The 17,504-nt window shown below is 47.0% G+C and overlaps 1 protein-coding gene across 1 annotated transcript in view; it reads left to right on the plus strand.

Annotated features, from left to right (window-relative positions):
• BCAM (basal cell adhesion molecule (Lutheran blood group)) overlaps window positions 1–17,504 on the plus strand; it is a 44,079-nt gene that overhangs the window by 13,700 nt on the left and 12,875 nt on the right. Inside the window, exons 2-6 of the mRNA XM_088139877.1 lie at window positions 13,925–14,052; window positions 14,183–14,396; window positions 15,849–15,919; window positions 16,544–16,640; window positions 17,196–17,378. Of these exons, the coding sequence (XP_087996003.1) occupies window positions 13,925–14,052; window positions 14,183–14,396; window positions 15,849–15,919; window positions 16,544–16,640; window positions 17,196–17,378 (693 nt within the window). The remainder of the gene's footprint in view (window positions 1–13,924; window positions 14,053–14,182; window positions 14,397–15,848; window positions 15,920–16,543; window positions 16,641–17,195; window positions 17,379–17,504) is intronic.

Genomic DNA, 17,504 nt, shown 5'->3' on the forward strand with positions numbered 1-17,504 from the left:
GCAAACAAAGATGTCCTTTATCAAAAAATGAAGGCTGTTTCAAATGAAGGTTGACTCTGGTGACTTCACGGATACATACATACATGGGGCTTCCTTGGCAGCAGAATGGAAGTGGTTTATCACTGCCGCCTTCTGATTTTTTTCCCCCAACTTCCCAGTACCCGACAGCCCTGAGGTTTCCTTGTGGTCTCCTATCCTGTAGTGTCCTATCCAAGTACATACCCGGCCCTTGTATGAACGTGTTCAACTTTCTGACATCAGTGAAGGTTGGCTGGATGCTGCCATCGAGCTGGGCAAGGTGTAGACCAGTGTTTCTCAACCTTGGCAACTTGACGATGTGTGGATTTCAACTCCCAGAATTCCCCAGCATGCCAAATCTTCGAGTTGCCAAGGTTGAGAAACAGGGAGGTAGATTAAAAGCCTTTATGCCACTGTGGTCAGTCTGTTGAAGCTCTGAGCAGGCCAGGGATGCTGTTTCTGTGGGGCAGGATCCTCCTCAGCTCCAGCTGTCGCCCGTCTGGTCCCCCGTCCAGCAGGACTCCTGTTAATAAGGCTGATCTGTCACTCCACCTCGTCTTCCCCATCAGGGGTGGCCTGGAGGAGAATCAGCAGCCTGAACCCAGACCACGTGGGGGACTGACCGTGATGGCTGGGCTCAGGTGTGCCCGCGTGCGCGCTTTACTAAAGAGAGACAAGCAATTTTGATCACATCACGATGCACGAGAAGGAAAGAAATACAGTGCCGAAAACCCAGATACCATCAGGGTTAGCATTGCTCCAGAATGGTAGATTCTCAGCTAGGAGCAGCGTAAACCGCCCGTATCGGATAGCCCATTAAAATAAAGCAAGCCGGCGAAAATGCGCGTCGGACAAAAGAACTCCAAGAAATGCAGCCAGATAGCTTGAAAATCCTCTTCCTTGCCCTTATTTCGAAATGAATAGAAACGTTGACCAACAGTATAATACGAGCGCTTTGCTGCTCCAAATGAGCTGTAGATTTATTCTTCCAGCGGTATAATCATTGGCTTGATTACTTCTCCCCCTTGCAGGGCTGAACTCAGATGTTCAGCCCGGCTGCTTTTCCCGGTCTATCTGAATAGGGGACAGATAACAATAGATTCTTGATGGGGTCCAGAAGAGGCCAACAGGGGATCTAGTTCCCCAAAGACAAACGGGACAGTCATTGGCTAGACCAGAGGAGCTTCTATTAAAATTTATTTTATATCAAACCTTCCTTACTGAAGGCTATTAAGCTACCTGACTTTTCTGTTTCACACGTCAGGGAAAATAAGCTTCTCGCCAAGACAAAAGGAGAGATCAGGAAGGGCCCCAGCACAGGCACCGAGATAAAAATCATTCTTTGTCTGCAAATTCAAACAGCCTTCGCTGCTGCTTGGATTGAAGCTCCCAGGGGTGACACCATAAGTAAGGAAAGGCTTTTACTTTAAAATACTGTAATTAAAGAAAAAAAAAAAACCTGGGCCGTTGGGAAGTGGAGCTGAGCCCCTCCCACTAGGACTTTCCATTTTACTCTCACAACAGCCTTGCGAGGACGGGAAGACGGATTACTCTGCTCCTTTGTATGAATTAGATGTGCAGCAATGGGACCGTCATGGCCTCTTCCGAGAATCCTGGGAACCATAGCGTGTCCGGCATCCTATATTAAACCCTGAACTTGGCTCTTTTACAGATGTTCTCACTGTTGGGCTTCATCATAATGGCCTGATTTAGCTAGAACTCTAAGCCTACTTACTTTGGACTCGCTACGATGTCGGAATGTGGGGGCTCCACATTACTTGTGAACTAGGCTGTGAGGGCTTGGTCAAAAAACCCTGCTGTTAAAAATACTCCAGTTTATTGGGATCGGTGAACAAGGTCAGTCCCAGAAGGTTCCTTCTGCTTCACACCTGCAGGATACCAAAAGGAAACTGCTTTTAAAAGCGATTCTTTGGCCACCACCAGGCACCTCTCATCCAGCGCATAGTAGGACAGAACGTCTTGCCAGAAAGTCTTTGGGGACATCTGAGTTTGCTAATCAGGCATGGTGCAAAATGTATTTTGTTTCATAAGCCCACACACAGAGCCAGGAAGGAGGTTACCACCCAGTGCTGGCCAACCCAAATGCCGGCTTTTGTTTGTTGGTGTGCGAGCCTGCGGCAGACGGGACCGAGACCATCCCACGGTCGGTCACGGACACGCAGATTGCGTCCAGCCAGCTTTTATCTGAAGGGCGGCTCAAATTGATGTCCCCAACTTCAGTGGGTGGAATGCTTTCGTTCTGGAAAACTCATTCATGAGCCCTGCAAATCCACGGTGGGACTGTTTCTTTGAAGCCCAGGTGCAAAGCATTTCAGCAGGAAAACCTTGGTATGACTTTGCCCCTTGGGATTTGCACACCCCCCCCCGCAAAATTGGTTTCCCTTGCAAGATGACACCGGGAAGCGGTCTGCTCATTCTTTCCTAATCATAGTTTCCACATTTCATGCCTCGATAGTTATAAAAGCACATTCACAATTGTGATGGCTGCGCGTATGCTTTCGGATTTCATGCAAGGTGCCTGGCGCTGCCGATCGGAAGACATTAGGCAGCTGTTCCGTCTTTCCCACTTTTCCTTAGAATATTCTAGGATGAGAAAAACAAAATCACAGGAGCGAAGGGGGAACTGAGGAGGATTTCAAATGATTTCTGAATCCCATTTGCCCCCCATAAAATCAGGCAGGGCAAATGGGATTTGCACAGCCAAATCCTCCCCGAGAAAATCACTCTGGAAGTTGGTTAGCTTACAAAAGTAAAAATAGGAAAGTGGTTTTTAAGACTTAGAGCAGTGTTTCTCAACCTTAGTGACTTGAAGTTGAGTGATGCTGGCTGGGGAATTCTGGGAGTTGAAGTCCGCTCATCTTCAAGTTGCTAAGGTTGAGAAACACTGATTTAGAGGATGAATGGGTCCCTTAGCAAGTGCATCAGTTTGTCTGGGAGAAATCCCTGAGTGAAAACGTAGTCTAGGGCACTGTTTCTCAACTGGGGTAACTTTAAGATGTGTGGACTTCAACTCCCAGAATTCCCATGCTCCCAGAATTCCCATGCTGGCTAGGGAATTCTGAGAGTTGAAGTCCACTCATCTTAAGGTGGCCAAGGTTGAGAAACACTGGTCCACAATATTCTCAAGAAGCTCCAAGCTTACCAGCTCACATAGGGAGACATCACGAGATGGGTTCAGCCAAGGTTGAGAAACCCGGTTCTTGGACACAACCCTGCAGAGGAAGATGGGAAGAATCCTAAAAAAACACTTCCTAGAAACATTTGGCCTTGGTTATGGATATTCACAATGCAAAACCCTGGATTCAGAGAGCTTTCCAAAAGTTCACATGAACAAATATCTAACTTTAGCCCAGGTTTCAAGGATCTGGGTGGAGTTCCTTCATACTCCAGATACCTTTTGAAGTTGGAGTGGTTGAAGGTTGAGTTTTGATGATTTTCTCTCCTTTCTGAGTTGCAAACCACTGGCTGAGTTTCAAATCCTACTTCAGGCCCAGCCTTTTTGGAGCTGGGATTTTCCTGTGTTCAACATGAAGTTTGGGGGAGGACCCTGTATAAGTCAAGCACCATTCTTGGTGTAACTCCCCTGAAGTGCCAAAGGGTTGGGCAAAAGGAAGAACCTGTGAGGGAGCCATGCTTGGGTGGTGTTCAGGAATGGAAAAACGAGACCAGTCTCTCCCAGTGGGCTTTGCTGGGTGATCCCCTTCCTGTACTGGAATGGAAAAAGCGCATTGCTGACGTCCTCCTGCAACTGCCTGAACAGCTCTCGGGGCTTTGAAAACCGTGCTGCTCTTCATACCTTCCCTCTTCGATGCATGGGCTAAACTGGTTTGTGAGCTCCCATTTGCACTCCTAGTGTGCCAGGGTTGTTAGATGGGGGCTGGGACCCATGACGAGGGCCAGGCTGGCGAGCTCAGCTCGACCTAAAAACTGCTGGAGGTGAGCCAACCGTTCCTGGTTTTCTCAGCCCTGCAAGGAGCAGGCAGGGCCCTCCCACATGTAAGGAGACTCCCTAAATTAAAATAACCCCCCAGGCAAACGTGCACCCATGGGTGGCCTGGCGGGCTAGCAGGTCTGAGTCAAAATGGAGCAGACTCACATGGGTTTGTCTTCTGGACCCCGGGAGAAAGTGCTTAGGGACCTCCAGTGGGATCAAATGAGGCAGATCCGGGCATCTTTGATTCTTGATGTTGGCCACTGTCAAGAGGAATGGGCTCCTTTGGGCTTCTCCTACTGCACTTTGGCAGCAAGTTGGTGTCAGCCCTTTGAGGTGGTCCAGGTGAGATGCACAAACCATGAGGACTAGCACTAGCTTTATTGTAAAGTTATGATAACAGAATCTTGCAAATCTCCTCCTTCTCCCTTCCTTTCCTTTCGCTTCCCCGAAAACTAGGGAGGGTCCCTTCTGAAACATTTCCCACACTCCCTTTTCGTCTGTGGGCTGAGATGCCTTTTCCATGACAGTTGACTTGGCTGCTGTTCTTGCTCCTGTCTCCCAAGGTCATTCCCACAGACCATTATGGTTAGCCAGTTGCTTTCTGGCAGAATAGAGTCTACCTGGGCTGATTTTCGAAAAGCTAAGGGTTGGACCTGATTGGTATTTGAAAAGGAGACCACCAGGAAATGTCTGAATAGATTTATTTAGGAAGTGGATACGGCCACCTATCTTATGTACATAACCCTAGGCAGTTTTTGAAAGGAGTAGCTGTTTGAGTCTCTTGCTGCAAAAATAAGAATCATTTGGCAGCTTCAGGACAGCCAAATTTATTAGGGCACAGTCTTATTGATGAAGTGGGGGTCTCTGAGGAAGGGGCCTGTAATCTGTGAAAACTTTCATTGTGAGAAGACTGCGAATTTCTACATGTTGCCTTTTTTTAAAAGGTGGCTCAGAATATTTTTTTCAATGGTCTATAACAGTGTTTCTCAATCTCAGCAACTTTAAGATGTCTGGACTTCAACTCCCAGAATTCCCCAGCCAGCATGGGGAATTCTGGGAGTTGAAGTCCAGACTTCTTAAAGTTGCTGAGATTGAGAAACACTGGTCTATAATCAGTAAATGAGGGAGAAAAGCAATCAAATAACAGATCTTGGATGTTGTATCTGGCCTTGACAGTTTCAGATTGTTATTGTTTATTTCATTAAATTTAATATAGCCGCTCACTCCAGCAGGCTCTGTTCAGCTTAGACGGCCACGTTAGCAAGGTTAACCTGCAGCTATTTATGCATAATTATCCTCATCTGCATACAATTTAGCATGTGCTCCCTGGGGGTGAGACTGGTGCCGGGAGACATACTGCATTGCAAAATTGCAGACAGCCTTTGTGCATTTTCCATTTCGGGTAAAGAATAGACCTTCTTAAGCGCCTTACGAAGCCAGAGAGCCGTTGGGGCTGGAGAAAGCTTGACTGTTTTGTCCCCGTTTGTTTGTTCAGCCCATCCACCATTACAGCCAGTTTGAGAAAGAATTCTTTGCCATTTTTATTTTATTTCATGTGTTTACGGTCACCTTCCTTCTTTCTGGATCGGTCAGTTGGTCGGCCGGCTGGTTATTTATTTATTTATTTATTTATTTATTGGTCAGCCGGCCGATTATTCATTTATTTATTTATTTGCCGGCCGATTATTTATTTATTTATTTATTTGCCGGTCAGCCGGCCGATTATTTATTTATTTATTTATTTATTTATTTATTTAGCTGGGCGCCACCGGGCTCCAAGGCGGCTCGCAGTAGAAAACGAATGACAATATACAGAATATATTACGTATACCATGTGAAATACACAGAAAACAACATCCATCCAAAGTACACACTCTAAACCCCCCCCCCAAAAAAAACATCTAACAAGGGTACCACATTTACCCTACTCCAAGGGCTGGTAGAACATGGATGCTCATGGTGCCTTTTTAGGGGAAGATGGCTTGGGCTGAGAGGTGGTGACAGGTACAAGATCATCAGGGCTCGTAAGGAATTTGGAGATTCCCCAATTCTGTTCCATCAAATGAATTCTGCACTGGTTCTCCTAGCACAGTGTTTTTCAAACTGGGCAACTTTAAGACGTGTGGACTTCAACGCCCAGAATTCCCCAGCCAGCATGCTGGCTGGGGAATTCTGGGCGTTGAAGTCCACACGTCTTAAAGTTGCCCAGTTTGAAAAACACTGTCCTGACAGATGAGAAGGTGTCTTTTCCAAAGCCCTTTTGGCAATATTTAAGGAGGAGGAAGTTCTAAACAAATGCCACTTTATATACACAATTAGAACGAGTTACATCTGTTGAAATTCCCTTAATTTATAGACGAAGAAACGTTGTTTTCCTTTTCAGGAGCGCATCTTGGCCAGATGTTGGTCATCTGACTAACACCAGGGATTCAAAGTCAGAAAAGGTGCTACCAGACTCTTGAGTTTTTGCCCCCATAGACGAACACAGCTCTCCACCCACAATGTCCACAAGGGAAAGGAAGGGGCTGAATTATGACACCCAGCCGACATAATCTACACAAATCAAGGATGGGAACCTAAAGGGGGGTCAGAAGAACTGGAACGAAAAAGAGTCAGTTCTTTAAGCATTTGTTGGACCTCATAAAAAACTTCGTTCCTGCCATATAGTGATAAAGCTCTTGGGATCAGAGGAGGACCATAGCAAGGAGCGTCCATTCAGCTATAAACAACCCACAAAAACCGTCTGGAACCACAGGAAGGAGCTGATCACCAAATCAAGCAGAATCTTAACACAGCTAACCCTTAATCTTCAAAATATGAAGATATTTTAGAATCACAAGGCGCTGGGATGGTGGGGCAATCTAGCAAAGCCACAAGTACATACATAAATATTAAAGAGGGGAACGGAGGAGCTATCTGGGCTCATGGTCTCCCCAACAATTGGAAGAGAAGAATTCAAACCACTGAAGATTTGGGAAGTCTTGTCTTCCTCCTTCTCTTCCTCCATCTGCAGATCGGTACCTAGGACATCACGTTTGGAAGAGGGATCGGCCGCTTCTGCGATTGGAACCAGGAGACCCAAACGTGTCCATTGAGTTCTGAACGCTGAGGAGCCCCTAGATTCGGTGCAGGGAGAAAAGACTTCCACTGAAAGGGCCGGGGAAGAGTTTGCTTGCATTTGAAGGAAGGAAAAGGGCTTGCTGGTGGGAGGAAGGGGGGAGGCTGTACGGAATGTGTGGTATTTTGCTGTACGCGGGTGCATATAGCTTAGAGGCATAGTTCTGCATCCAGCATGTCTTAACCTGCCGGGGGAAAGAAGCTGAAAGAGTTCGTTCTTTCTCAATTCCTCCCTGGTCATCTTTTACCCAATTCCCCCTTCTTCCGAGAACACCAGGCCAGCTTTTTCACAGAGTTTAAGGTTGTGGGTTGCTGCTGTTGTTGTTTCCCTCCTCGTGACCAACTTCCTCCGGTTCTTGAGATCTATGCGGCTCCTGTTCTGCTATCTTCCATTGAGGGGGCCCTACTTAGCCCAGCTTTCTCCAACCCACCACCCTTTAGATGTGTCGGATTGCACTTCTCCTTCCGGGAGTAGATTGGAGGGCATCAGATTGGGCAAAACTGAGTTAAACTAAGAAGACTCTTTGAGGTTTTGGGGCACAGTGGGGTCTTCTGGTGCTTCTAGCTCAGTGTTTCTCAAACTTGGCAGCTTTAAGACATGTGGACTTCAACTCCCAGGATTCCCCAGCCAGCATGGGGCAGCTGTCCGACAACTATGTCTTGTAGTTAGGGATTTCCATGATCTGTTTTGTTGAGCAGGATGGATACTCTCTACGTTTCTCAGTGCACATAGAAAGAAGATTCATAGCACAGGATTGGGTGAGATAATGCCCACAAGCACCAATACATCCCTGGACACTTCCCTTCATGCCCACCAATTTGTTTTCTTTATTATTTTACCATTCTTCTAATTGAATAAATGGACTTTGAAGAAGCAGGATAGATGCCTTCAAATGTTGGTGTTGGAGAAGACTCCTGAGAAGACTGTGGACAGCCCAAAAAACAAACCAATGGATCATTGAACAAATCAACCCTGAGTTCTTGCTCAAGACGCCAATGACCAGGCTCAAATGATCCTACTTGGGACACAAAATGTGAAGACCCAGCTCTCTGGAGAAGGCTCTGATGCTGGGAAAGGTGGAAGGAAAGAGAAGAAGAGGACGACCAGCAGCAAGCAAGGTGGATGGACTCAGTTACAGAGGCAACTGAGGCCCCGTTGGAAGAGCTAAAATACCAGGTTAGGGACAGATCATCAAGGAGAACATCAGTCTATGTGGTCACTAAGAGTTGATCCCAACCTGGTGGCAGATAATCAGTTAAATAAAATGAGAAGCTGGCAGGTTGCAAAGGATCAGCTGAGAGCATCATTTTTATTTCCAGGAATAGCCCCAGATAGATCATACAGACCATTTTTGGGGGGGAGAGAATAAAAATAATGCAGTGGGTGCAATGCTTTATTTGGGAGAGCATCTACTTCTCCAGCCAAAAGAAGTAAGCAAAGATGCTACAGGCTGCTTGGCTGGTGGAGAGCAACTTTATCTGATTGCCCTTGGGGAAATAGTGTTTTGGGTCAGGCCACACGCACCATTAGAATAATTGCAGAAAAGGACTCATAACATGCTCACAACCCCCCCGCTGCCCCCAAATGCTCTGCCTACGGAGCTTGTCTATCTTGGACACAGGATGTCAGAACACAAACTTAAGATTCTTCCCAAGAAGCTGTTTTTAGCAGCAGCCTTGAGTTTGTTAAAACATGCTCTTCCTCTCTAAATCAGAATCCATGAGAACAGGGTTTCTCAACCTCAGCGACTTTAAGATGGGTGGACTTCAACTCCCAGAATTCCCCAGCCAGCATGGCTGGCTGGGGAATTCTGGGAGTTGAAGTCCACCCATCTTAAAGTCGCTGAGATTGAGACACACTGCAGTAGAACAGTTCACAAAAAGAAGGTCCTGGGTGGGAAGACTGTGGGAGGATATTTGGGAAAGCATAACCTGGCAGCTAAAGTCTTTCACCCGGCGTCTCAAGCACTTACACATCTCTTTGCCGCAGGGGCTGTTTTGAGTATTAACTCAGAGGTGGCTCAGATTTGAGTAATGCTGGGAAGAAAAATATTTTAATTTGGCCTCCCTGTTCTTTCAGGGCTCTTAGGTTTTAATTCCTTCCCTCGTCTAACCTTCCTTCTGAGGTCTTGGGGTAGTTGGATGGAAAGCAAAGTAGGTCTGCTGATCCTTTAATGAGAGTTTGAGGGCCCATCCACATTGTTTTCTTGGCAACACCATCCAAGTGGTTTGGTATCTGGGCTAGTTTACTGACTTCCCAGTCTAAGCTACAAACCTGAGATTTCCAACGATCATGCGGAAGGTTTTCAGCCGTGTTATTCCTCAGTGCTTGTGCTACAGAGGTGCACTGGAAAGTCAAGAATAACTGGACAAGTTGAAGTTGGGTTAGTTCATCATTCTGATCCTGGAACCCACAGATGGGTTGGCTTATGACTCCTATCACCGCCTGAACAGGAATCCTGATGGGATCCTTGAGATTCCAAAAATCCTGTTGGAATCCTTGAGAGTTGGTGCTGCCAGTCACAACCGAGCATTTTCTTCTCTTTGTTGCTTGGTGAGGAGAATGTTAGATAACAACAGGCCAGTATGTTCTGTTTGCTCATCCGAGCGTCATCTGAGAGAGAAAAGCATGAGTGTGGCACATGACATTTGGGTTAGCATGTTGGGCTAGCCCAGATGTTGTGGTTTGTAAATCAGAGATTAGCTTAGTATATTGTGTGAACCGGGAGGGGGTCCTTAGCTTATGGTTGAAAGAGTCAAGAAGCTGACTTTTTCAACCATAAAAAACAGATAGAGCTTCCATCGGACCATCGTGGTCAACATCTTGACCTTTCGGACCACACCCTGTGGATACCCCTGATGTGAACCCAAGCCATCATGACTTAATTGGCAAACTATGGCTTAGCACAGCATGTGAACCCCATGTAGTTTTTCATGAAGAGGAAATGCCTTCCACCATTGCTTCTAGCTTTTGCATGGTTCCTAAAGTTGGGTTAGTAGAGATGGTCATGGAAGCCAAGAATATGTGGATGTCTGTGCATCTAGATAAACAATAGCGTGCCACAATCTGGCAGTCCCCTGGGGTGTGTTGATCTATGGCGCCTGTCATCCCCGGCCATTGGCAAAGCATGATGGAATATGTCACTTTGCTGGGGGGGGCAGTTTCAGGGAGGCTCACAGACAACCAAGGTTCTTTGGCTGCACCTTTGCCTGATTTGGGAAAAAGGGGTTGACTTTGTCCGCACCTCCAAAGTGGGCCCTGTGTGTGCTTTGCTTGTTGTGCAAACGGGTTTTTCAGCAGGTGAACCAGTGATGGAGCATCTCGCCACGGTTCTGCCACTGCTGCTTCTGAATCTTTTGTCACTTTTCAGGGCAGGAATAGGGTTGGAGAGCATACAAGGATACCTTGATCTCTTTTGGCTTAAGAAACCCCATCAAAAGAAACCTCTCTTTGTATTTGTGAATCCTTCCTCCCTTCCTCCCTCTTTCTCTTCTTTTCCTTCCTTCCTTCCTTCCTTCCTTCCTTCCTTCCTTCCTTCCTTCCTTCCTTCCTTCCTTCCTTCCTCTCTTTCTCTTCTTCTTCTTATCTTCCTTCCTTCCTTCCTTCCTCTTCTTCTTCTTCTTATCTTCCTTCCTTCCTTCCTCTTCTTCTTCTTCTCCTCCTCCTTCCTTCCTTCCTCTCTTCCTCTTCTTCTTCTTCTTTTCCTTCCTTCCTTCCTTCCTTCCTTCCTTCCTTCCTTCCTTCCTTCCTTCCTTCCTTCTCTTCTTCTTCTCCTTCCTTCCTCTCTTTCTCTTCTTCTTCTTATCTTCCTTCCTTCCTCTCTTTCTCTTCTTCTTCTCCTCCTCCTCCTTCCTTCCTTCCTCTCTTTCTCTTCTCCTTCCTTCCTTCCTTTCTTCCTTCCTTCCTTCCTTCCTTCCTCCTCCTCCTCCTTTTCCCTCCCTCCCTCTCTTTTTCTCTTTCTTTTCTTTCTTTCTTTCTTTCTCTGTCTCTCTCTCTCTCTCATTCTGTCTCTCTCCCCCCCTCCCCCAGCTTTGCCAGCTGGCTCCCTGGCGCTGAAGAGGTTCTGGGCACCTTGCCTTGCAAGAATCCCCCTTCCTCCTATCCAGCCGGGAGATGAAGGCTGCCCCTCCTCCCCCAATTTGGAGGGATTTGTCCTGGAACAAAGCCCTCGGTGCCAGCCTGGAATCTCAAGCAGCTGCCGCCTTGCTCTGCTGCGGGCCTTTCACATCGTCGATTTCCTCCTCTTTTCACACCCCCCGATGAGGACGCAGAGCCAAAGAGCAGCTTTATTTCCCTCCCGCCCCCCCGCCCCCCCATCCCAGCACATATTTATTCAAGATTGCCTTAAGAGAGGCCAGAGGCATATAATCGCAGTCTGACATTGGATAGGAGAAAAAGGAAGGACGTTGGCTCTGCTGGAGTGAATTTGCTGGAGTTCACCACATCCAGAAGGAAAGACAGAAGTTTCTTTCTATTATGGTTGGGGGGAGGGATAATATGTTCCGCCTTCAAAGCATTTTGGAAATACTCGTTAAGAATTCTGCATATTTCCGCAGTCAAGAAGAGAACATTTTAACAGATAGGTGAAGCACTATTGGACCAGCATGTTAGCTTGGATGTAATTTTAGCATTGCCTGCTTGAACCCGAAGTTCAGGGTTCCCTTTTCCCTTTCTTTTCCAGCAGCTAAAAGGGAAAGACTGGAAGTATTGACCGGCAGTTTTAGCACCTGGCCAGCCTTGGCTGAACTTGAAAAAACCAAGGAGAGTCAGATATAGTTAGCTCTTGGATGGGAGACCACTAGGAAATCCTATACTAGAAAGGCAAGAAAGGCACTAGGAAATCCTTTATACTAGAAAGGCAAGAAGGCACCCTGAAAGAAAACAATGGAAAGCCATTTCTGTGTTGTTGCCAGCAGAACCCCATGGGCATCTCTGTGAAGCCAGCAGAAATTGTATTTGACTAAAAGGAGCATACAGGCAGCCCTTGACTTATGACCACCCTAGGGACCAGAAAATTCATCGTTAAGTGGTGCAGTCGTTAAGTGAGGCATCACGTGACAGCACCTGATTTTACAGCCTTTTTTGCTGCGGTCATTAAGTGAGATATGTGACCGTGACTTGCGACCTTCCCTACCAGCTTCCCCTTTGACTTTGCTTGTTGGAAGCCAGCTGGGAAGGTCGCAAATGGAGATCATGTGACCACAGGATGCTGCAACCATTGTAAATGCGCGATGGTTGTCAAGTGCCCAAATCATGATCACGTGATCATGGGGACGCTGCAATGGTCACAAGTGTGAGGTCTGGTCATAAGTCACTTTTTTCAGCACCGTCGTAACTTCGAATGGTCACTCAACGAATGGTCATAAGTCGAGGACTACCTGTGCTTTTTTATAGCTTCCTATTTGCTCAAGGGAACGATGGTTACTACATGCCTTTTGGAGCGGCTAGTGTTCCTTGAGCTGCATATGGCTGTGGTCTCATTGACAAACCTGGCCTTTGCAAGTGATCTGGATAGACTTTGGTGAGAACTTAGTGACCCTTCCCTGTTGCGTTTGGCAGCTTGAAAGAGAAGGGTAAAAGATCTCCAGAAAGTGCCAGAGAGTGAATAGGTGCTGAACTGTAATGTTCCCTGCACTGGCGGCCAGTGGATCTATTAACTACAGACGGGTAATTGCATGAACTATAATTAATATAATTTTGTTTTAACTAAGCTTTCATTTCGATGAAAGGTGGACTTTGTTCTGTCCCGCACAGCAGCCCCATTTCTGACATTCTGCAGGCCCGGCAGCTACTACTGCTGGGCGCAGCACCAAAGGCTGGATCGTCCCTGCCTTGATTTGTGTGAGCTGAAAAACTTTAAGGGTTTGGCGGAGTGCATTGGCCTTTTGAATTTAGAACGACATTGCGAAGGATGTGGTTTGTGGATAAGAAACACTAGGCGGCCTTCTGTTGCAAAGGGAATGCAGAATAAAATGATGTGCATTTTCCATTTAAATATGAGCTGACCGGACCCTCTTCTGTTTCCCGGGCTTTGCAGCAGAGACGCGGGCTCGGCCGCTAGATATTTTTAGCAAGATTGAGGGAAATGAAGCCAATGCTATTCGCCAGCTGCAGAACTGGGAAGACAACTGCAATGTCCCAGCAGCCGAGGACACTGGTGTTAAAATACTTCTCTGGTTTGCATAAGTTTGCATGTTTGCATGTGAATTTGCTGCAAGTACAAAACTTAGCAGAGCAAAGAGGAAAGTTTTGTTTTTTTTTAATGTGGGAATCTTGAAAAATGAGCAGCCCTGCTGTCTCTGTGAGGAATTACTGACTTCTCCACCACCTTCTTTTGGTATGTAGAGAATCTATAGGGTCAATGTCAGTGGTCCACTGTGGGGCATTGGCGGACTCTCCAGATCCTCTGGCCTTGTTTCTCCTGCTCTGTCTTCCCTTGGACTGTCTAGTCACTGCAGGAATGGGATGGCTTCCTGAGGCTGTAATTGTCTGAAAAATCACAAGGCAAACAGCATTGAAGACTTGCTCCAAATTAGATGAAAGGACCAGTTTAGGTCATTCATGGCCTTGAAAGGACAGGCTGGCTACAGACTGCCTCTGAACCTAACCTGGGCTTCTGAAGGATGCCCCAAAACAGTCAACGGAGTGAGGAAGCAGGGACCAAAGAAGTCGTTGTAGATGCTGTCACAAGATTTCTGGAAGGGCTTCATGCCAACGAGAGCTAGACTTTGAACAAAACTTCCAGAGTAGTTCCTTAATAAACAAGGTTCTTCTGAGGCCCTCTGGCGTTTCCTGCATCCTTCTGATTGTCCTCTCTCTCTTCTCCCATGCAGAATGCCAGGCGGAGGTCCGGATGACTTTGCCACCTGAGATGGAGGTGGTTATGGGCCAGCAGGTGACCATTTTGTGCCCACACACAGTGACGGGAAAGAAGGATTACCTCCTAGTGGAATGGTTCATTGTGAGTATTATGGGTTTGCAAAGGAGAGCAGGGCATGGGACTCATGGGGTAATGGATGAAATCAACCCTCTGTTATAGCTGAGGCTTTCTTTCTGGGTCTGAGAAATATATAAATATGTAAAACTTCCAGACGGACAAGAACGGGGAGCAGCGGCGTGTGGCCTACAGTGATAAGGGTCAGGTGGGCGTGGACAGAGGAACTGAGTATACAGACCGTGTCTTTATGGATGCCAACTATAGCCTGGTCATTACTGCCATCGACGTGAATGACGAAAAGCCCTTCTTTTGTCAAGTGACCAGCGCTTCTGGAAGTGGGAATGGAGTGACCCAACTTAAGGTCTTTGGTAAGCATTTGGCCTTGGTGCTCTTAGAATTATGACCACCAAAACCACATTTTCCAACTCCTATGGGGGCTGCCTTATCTTGTTTCCCATCGGACACAACCCCCTTGCTTGCCCTTCTCATGCTTACAGTTGACTCAAGTGGGGCATGGAACAGATCACAACACCGACAACACCAAGCTGGGTGCATGGAGGAGAACTGGGCTTTTGGTGTTGCTGGACAGCGCCTGGGTTTTCAAAGGTCCCGCCATTGATAAATATGGGTGACCCAGTCTAGATGCTAAATTTACTTCCCATAATCCCCCTGCCAGCATTTTGGCAGGGCGTTGTGGGAAATTAAAAGGGGGCTACCATGTTATCACAGTTTGCTGCTTGTAGAATAACTGGAGAGAACCTGTGATAGCATAAGGGCAAAGGTGTTGGGCTGGCCCTGGGGAGACCCAGGTTTTAGTCCCCCCTCAGCCACAGAATCCCATTGGGTGACTTGGGGCCAGTCCCTTTCTCAGCCCGCCATAGCTCCCAGGGTGGTTGTTATGGGGAAAAATGGGAGGAAGAAGTGCTACTGTATGTTGAGTTCTTGAACAAAAGGCAGGCTGTAAATCTAACAAATAAATATTCTCTACTGAGAAGAGCCATTGAGAAAGGAGAGTTGCTTCTCCAGCCAGGGACCTCGTGTCAACCTGGTGAATACCTTTGGTGGACTTCCCTCCTCCCTCCTATCTTTCACGCTCTTCCTACAATCCCCAGTTTCTTTTCTGTAGCAATCAAGTGCATCTTGCTTGCCAAAAGGTGCCCTGTCTGCGGCAAACACCGCCTCTCCTCCCTTGCCTTCCCTGATTTGCTTTGCTCCAGATTGGATTCAGAGCAACCCAGGGCTGCTTGAAAACAGCCGGTGCAAACAGAAGCAGCTGTGTTTGTCTCGGTAGCTCCATTGCTGACAAACGGAAAGCGCTCAATCATTTCCCTTCTCTGATAAAACAGGAACGGCGGAACTGAGGTTCCTGGAATCCTGCTCAGGTTTATCACTTGGCTGCTCATTTTTCATTTTTGGGGAGTTTTTTTTTTTTAAAGAATTGTCAGCTGTCTGCCATGGAGAAGTCTTTGTTTTCCAGAGTACCCTGGGACCATTTGAAACTATAGTGGTGGCTGGGGTTCCCCATGCTGGCTGGGGAATTCTGGGAGTTGAAGTCCACACATCTTCAAATCACCAAGGTTGGAAAACACTGATATAGACTGAATGCCCTTTGTCAAATGAGACTAATATTGTACTGAGAACTCTTGGAAAGATGAATGCTTGTCTCCAACTATGATTTCCTTGTCTTATCACAAGTTAACCAGCTCTGTATTTTAATGGAGGCAGCAACGGCCACCCCAGGGTGCTAAGGCTTAATTAGCAGGTCTGTCGCCTTTTTGGCCCTGTCTCTGATCTCTCTAACCAGCCCTCTCTCTTTGCAGACCCTCCTGAACCCCCTGAGCTTACGCAAAACTCAGGGACCCTCTCTGTGACCGCGGATCTTGCTTTAGAGGTGAGGTGGTGTCTCTCTAAATGCAGGGAGGCTGTTCACTTGCTTCTGCCTCCCCCCTTTTTATTTTGGTAGGGGGGAGCATTGAAGTTAGGGTTTTTTTTTTTAGTTTTTGAAAGTAAAAGAACTGTCCTTTAGGGCAGGGATGGGCCAGTGTTCAGCGGGCATGCCTATCCTTAAGATCCAGAGGGTTGAGGGCTATAAAGTAAGGGGGAACATGTTGTACAGGTGAATTTCAGCTGGTTTTGGGGGGAATTTCAAGGATTCTTGGTTTCTAACTATGGCCCATTTTGAACAGTTTTGAGCTTCAACGAGACAGGGGCTATAAGTGGCCTATCGTAGTAGCCCATGGTTTACAAATACTCTATGGAATAAATAAATACAGAATGAGCACTTTCCCCAGGGGTGTCTTTGGGGTGGAGGGGTCAAAAAAGTGAAGATGGCAGCAGGACCGTGTGATCAATGCCCTGACCATTTTTATAGGTGTGACATGCATGATACATTATAAAAGGAAAAGGCTTTGATCATGCAGTTGCGGCTGCCATCTTGAATGTTTTGATCCCCTCGCCATGGAAATCCTGGGAGTTGTTAAGGCCTTTCTAGCAGCTGTTGCTTGTCCTTCCCCAGATTGCAATGTGTACAGGCAAAAATGGCCACCCGGCGCCAACCATCAGCTGGTACAAAGATGGGCAGCTTCTGAATATTACTACTGGACACAGTAAAGGTAAGGAAGCAGTTTCCTTCTTTAGTCATTCAATTCAAGGATGGGCACCCGCATGTTCTCCCAGAGGGGTCTCAGATCAACAGATCCATAAACAGACCCTCTTCCCTTGCACTTGCAGACAGGGTTGTTCAAATGTTGTGCAACCAGAAAAGCTGGCGTATATACTGATTTTGAAGAATAGCCAGATCAGACTGGGGCTGTGGAGAAAATAATTGCAAGAAACTATTTTAAAAAAGGACTTCTGTGCTTCTAAAGAAATTGCCCCATGCTCTAATGCAGTATTTCTCAACCTCAGCGACTTTAAGTTGGGTGGACTTCCACTCCCAGATTTCCCCAGGTTGAGAAACACTGCTCTCATGTGATGAGGAAGGGAGCCCCAACACTTGTATAAAAGGGGTGAGCTTTGAATACACAGTATCTTGACTCTTTTTGACATACACGCCCATGGACCCCACAGAGGGGAAAAAACCTTCTGTCTGCGCATTTGTAGCCATGGGTAATTTGAGAGATCTCTGTTGTGAAGCTCATCTTCGTTCTGTTATCTTTCCTGCCCAGAACTCTACGAGGTGGTGCGGACAGTGAGAGAAGCATCAGGACTCTATTCCAGATCCAGCACGCTCTACATGCGCCCAAAGAAGTCAGATAAAAACTCCATGTTCCAGTGCAGAGTCAGCTACAAGATGCCTTATGGGAAACTTGGCACTGCCGAATCAGAACCTTTCAATCTCACCTTGCACTGTAAGTGGGGGGCGGGGGGTGGGGGGATCTCGGTTTTGTTCTCCAGGAGTCCCCCAAGCTCTCCAGGAGGGAGGCTGTGCTGATGAATCACAGGATTTAAAATAGCACTGCTTCAGCTACCTAACC

The sequence above is a fragment of the Python bivittatus genome, unplaced genomic scaffold (assembly GCF_059951505.1).
Source record: "Python bivittatus isolate LINGU-HERP-01145 unplaced genomic scaffold, Pbiv_v1 ctg000310_np1212, whole genome shotgun sequence".
In the NCBI taxonomy this organism is placed as follows: Eukaryota; Metazoa; Chordata; class Lepidosauria; order Squamata; family Pythonidae; genus Python; species Python bivittatus.